The sequence below is a fragment of the Nilaparvata lugens genome, unplaced genomic scaffold (assembly GCF_014356525.2).
Source record: "Nilaparvata lugens isolate BPH unplaced genomic scaffold, ASM1435652v1 scaffold6882, whole genome shotgun sequence".
Lineage (NCBI taxonomy): Eukaryota > Metazoa > Arthropoda > Insecta > Hemiptera > Delphacidae > Nilaparvata > Nilaparvata lugens.
The window spans coordinates 3,674-8,830 of NW_024092632.1; the positions used below are offsets into that span (position 1 = coordinate 3,674).

Consider the following 5,157-nt stretch of genomic DNA (forward strand, 5'->3'; position numbering starts at 1 on the left):
TCCGTATTCAGTGTTTAGCGATCGCTACACTACTTATAAAAATTTCATCACAATACAATTTGTCATTAGAAGAATCAAGGGTGAGCGAGCGTTTAGGCCTCCCGCGATTCCGACAATTGTATTGAATCTTGTAGTGAATCAATCAGTCTGGTGTACACTCAGCGTCCACACACGCAATTACAAAATTTATAGCCGCTACACCATTGACTCAGTACAAGATTCACTCTACATGTGTGAAGCCTTCAAATCACGCTCCACATGATTTTGCCGGCCCAACGTGAGGCATTTAAATACAGCATTACATCACCCTACGTGTGTTGTCCTATCCTTGGAGGTGAGAGTGACTCCCCCAGGAAGAGCTCCACATGATTTGGCGCCCAACAGTGATAGGCATTGAAGAGGTGGATAATCGACTACGAGGATTATTTAGTTGCTCAGTATACTATAGCGCTGACAACGGGAAAATTTGTGAAAAATTCATGGTTGTGAATTTCTTCGAATTTAGTATTAACTGTTCACTGTTATATAAAATAACAAGTCGTACCATACCCAATTTTTGAACAGAAAAGAAATTTATCGATTGATGAATTTTTAGAGAAAAAATCGAACTCAGAATTTTATTATTGTGTTATTCGAAAATTGGTCGTACTATAAGTCATAGGTATAAGAGATATCATAAGAAAGGTCATATTATTTGAAGAATATTAGGTCTATATTGAAACAATTTATAAAAATTTACAGAAAAGAGGATTGAAGTTATTTACATTTTTTAAAGTTTTTAAAACATAAAGAGGGAAGTAAAATTAAATCACGGATATATTGCGGAATAATTCAAACAAAACACTGCCCCTTTTATATAAAATTGTGCAAAGAACACTAGCCTATATATTGAATTGCGGCAAGAAATTATAAAAGTAAGATATTTATAATAATAGTAATAATAAATTATAAGAGGCGTACCTGTATTACCGCATAAGTGTTCACTGTGTATCCTGTGTGTCCTTGTCATTTTTATGTTAACGATATTGCTAACTTGACTCATTTTATCACTGAACACATTGCTAAACCACTTTTTCCGTATTTCACTCACTACGAAGCTATAACAATTTCTATTGGATTTCTTATTAATTATTTTATATATCACATCAACACTTTCACGTTTATTCACTGCACACTTTCGTTGCGCTATTTTTCCGCAAACTATGGCAGGAAACGACCAGGTCAATCCAAGTCTGTCGGACAGCGAGGACATCTCACCCGATTGTTCGCCGCCATCCGCATCTGCCGCCGCATCCGCCGATTTCCATCCCAATGTACTGGATGATTTATCTTCGACGCAGGTGGAGGAGAGCTGCATTCTGGTGGAGGATACGTTGGTAGCCCAAGAGCCGGAGGATGAAACATCAGAAGAGCACTCAGTCGATGACGTCTCAGAAACAGGAACTCCCATTTCTCGCACCGTTGCTCGGATAAAAAACCAGCGGCTAACTGATAACCATGCACCCGCTCCCGCCATTGACTGGACCCTCATCCTGAAAGAAATAAGGAAAACCAATGAAGCAATAAATAAAACAAATGCAGAAATAAAAAACTTAAATGAAAAAAGCGACCAAACAAAGGAAGAATTAAAGGAAGACAACAAACAACTAAAGGAAGATAACAAACAGGCAAAGGAAGAATTAAAAAAGGAAGTTCAAGAAGCAAAGAAGGTAAACGAACAGGGTTTGGAGAAATTGAGTCAGCGGATGGATGTAGCATTCCGTGACACAGATAAAACCATCAAAAAATTAGCTGAGTGTCTGGATAAATCAATTTTAGAAACAAATAACCGATTGGATAGGATATCTGAAGATATGCATATGGGAAAAATCAGCGTCGAAGTCAGCATTAAGAAACATATACATGTGGAGAAGGATACAATAAAGGTGGTTAAAGTCAAACAAGCAAGCGAACATAACACATGTATGGAAAACCAACCCACCGAGAATGTCAAGACTGGAGTCGCGCCGCACCCCGCAGAATGCCAAGAAGAGCCGGACGACATCGCCCGCCAAGCTGAGGACGTCATCCAGGGCATAGAGGGACATCCCGTACCACCGCGCGCCGGACACCAGGAATCCAAGGACGCTGCCCGCCGAGTGGAAGAGCAGCCCGGACCGCCGACCGCCCACATCACCATCCATCCACCGAGGACAGCGCCTGCAACATATGAACCCAGCATTCATGAAGATAGTCCAATAAACAATAGAAATGAAATGGAAACATACAACAAATCAGAATCACAACCAAAACTGAAAACCTACAAATCAAAACAACGAACAAGAAGGATTACAATACGTCAAAGAAGAAAACCAACTAATAGAATTCATCTACATCGCTGTCATGTTAGGCTAAAATCTTACATCACGATTCCTACCGACATGCAAGGAAAAAGGAAGACGATATCCAGAAGAACCTACAACCACCGCAGTCATGTCCGGTTGAAATCAAACAGACTGTACACCGCCATACAGGAAAGAAAAATATCATCAAGAAAAACCCACAGACACCACCGGCATGTCAGGTTTAAAAATAACAAACTACATGTCACCGGTAAACAAAGAAGGACAACATTGGCTGAAGAGATCTACCTACTTCGCCGGCACATTCGTTTTAAGCCAAGTTTAGTAAAACGGATAGTTGCAAATTAGAATGGAAACTTGAAACAAATACCGAAATCAAATTTAGATGGGGGCTTGAGGAGAAAATAATTTCGGATTAACTGAAAAATTGCATTCGTGGAATACACCAACTATCAAACTTCTTCATAGTCACAGCCTACCCACCGAGTCATATCTTTGCAGACTAGCATCTTTCTACTGCAGCCTAATCATAATCAACATAACCTAAACTTCGCCGCATCTCATCTAATAAACAACAATCCACTTCAAATGAAGAAATTATTATCAACTTTAATAACAGAAGAAAATAAAACTACAAAACGACTCTAAAAATTTACCAACCTGATCAAGCCATCTGCCTCATGTTACAGTCATCACAGAAACAATCGCCTGGTACCATCTGCACAACTGGAAAACAAAAACAAAAATTGTATTATCCACAGAAAATAATTATAAATTAGAAATCAGATGAAGTTAGTAGTGAATAGGAAGAAAGAAAATAAACAAAGTTTATTTGAAAAAATGTGTAAATCTAACCTCGAAATACAGAATCAATAGAAAAATCTATTCAGAACCGACGCCTGTTCGATAATTTTCTTCGTCCCACCAACCAATGTGTACGAAATCCTAGAGTCAATGTTAATAGAATCAAAGCAATATCGTTAGTTAATTATTGTAACCCATTATTTAATGTGGAATTATAAGTAAAAAACACAAACAAAAAAAATATATATTTATGTTAATTTGCACGAAATGCGCATGTTCTGTGTTATATGAATGTATCTCTAAAAAACTCCAAAGAAAATGAAATTCTTACCTTCAAATGTGAAATTTATTACTGTTGCATCAAAAGATCATGAATTGAAATTCAAATTGATAAATATAATCTTAAGGACTTAATATTTGTAACCAACATTGATAAAAATCAAGAAAGCCATTTCAAGTGTAACCCTGTTTGTACGCAACGTACTAAGCGCAAATAAGAAATTGCTCGAGTCAAACGGTAGACGATTGTCAAGTCACCGAAGTAAAATCACACTCTCACCCAATTTATGTAAAAGCCAAACCAAAGAGTCGAAACCTGTAATAACTATGAAAAAATGATGAAAGTCTATATTTGTTGCAAATACTGTTCAAATCTTAAGAAGTAATATGTGAAATCTTGTATATTTGTTATAGTTATGGGTCTGCTCATAAGCCACCCATGAATGGAAGTTGTGGAGTTGTTTTAATGAAGGATCCTAAGAGACCTCATTAATTATTGTATTTCGATTGTATCCAATGGAAGGAACAATCAATTATTTATTTTCTCGTAGCCAAAAGTGCACGATATATTGTTTTTAGTGTTAAGTGTTGAGTTTTCGTAGAAGTAAGGAGATGAAATAGTGTATTCATCACAATATCGGATTTTTCAAATAGTCATTGTTTCGACTCGTCTCCCAATTACCTATTTAAAATATCCTGGGGGCTTTTGTGTGATGAATTTTTCAAATAGATCTCATGAAAAGAGAGAAAAATTGTGATTACCTTTTAAAATGAAAGAATTTGCTAAAGGAATAGTTAGCGACCGAGCGATAACGCTTACTTATCAATAACTGTATATTAGATAAGAGTACCGTTCTGTACTGAATATTTTTCTAGGAAAATTATTCAATAAAATTATAATTATTTTGCGAATAAAGCACAAATTATTTATGAATCGCTCACTGATTTTGAGGTTACACTTTGTTTACTATCGATCAGATGTTTTTAAAACAGTTCGAACGCAGCTGACTGATTCAAAGCATTGTCAAATGTCATGCCGGTTTTCATGCAAGGTAAAATATCATTCCTAAAAATTATAAAACTATCAATAAAGGATCAAGAATTTCAAAATAAAAAATAAAATGTATGTATTATTGTTGAAATTATTTATTATTTAAGAAATTATATTATACGTCAGGTCTTATTGTAACTAAATAGGTCATAGCATGAAATTATATTATTGATAAAATGGCAGAAATTAATTATAATAATCTCAAACCTAATAAAAATTGTACAAGAATATTAATTTATTAATAATTTAATTCAACTGAACCACATGGTAATTAAATCTCTATGGCAGGTCTAAGCCAATCACAGTGCATAGAAATAGCACCAAGACGGTGATCGTTTGAAAGCAACACATGTTAATCTATTATCAGACACCAACCCTGCCTTATCAGTTACACTAGCACGTGTACATTGTATGAGAGGAAATATGTCTAGAAGATTAAGCAGTTTTAAGAATTACATAAATTAAATTATTATTGTAATTAAAGGAATTGTATTCTACTACTTGCCACTGACGTCATGTTTACGTCACAAGCGTTCTACCAATGGCAAATTTTTATGCAAATTATTACATTGAGATTCTGAGAAGCAAGGTCTAGCCTAAAAGCTTAGAGAAAAGAGCACTTCCCTTTTGAAATCCTCACCGTGCAGATCTCTTTTTATAGTTACCAAAGACCTATTTGTG

The 5,157-nt window shown here is 35.6% G+C and overlaps 1 protein-coding gene across 2 annotated transcripts; it reads right to left on the minus strand.

Annotated features, from left to right (window-relative positions):
- Positions 1–1,400: 1,400 nt before the first annotated feature.
- Positions 1,401–3,062, minus strand: LOC120356485. 2 transcript variants are annotated; one of them, XM_039445422.1, is made up of 2 exons: positions 1,982–2,849; positions 1,401–1,532 (listed from the first exon to the last, which is right to left on the minus strand). In XM_039445422.1, the coding sequence occupies exons 1-2, from the start codon at positions 2,223–2,225 to the stop codon at positions 1,528–1,530; spliced, it is 249 nt and encodes an 82-aa protein (XP_039301356.1). In that variant the 5' UTR covers positions 2,226–2,849; the 3' UTR covers positions 1,401–1,527. The 2 variants fall into 2 exon arrangements, with proteins under 2 accessions (XP_039301356.1, XP_039301355.1); XM_039445421.1 differs by lacking the exon at positions 1,401–1,532 and adding an exon at positions 3,003–3,062 and having other exon boundaries at positions 1,540–2,199.
- Between the last annotated feature and the right edge of the window lie 2,095 nt (positions 3,063–5,157).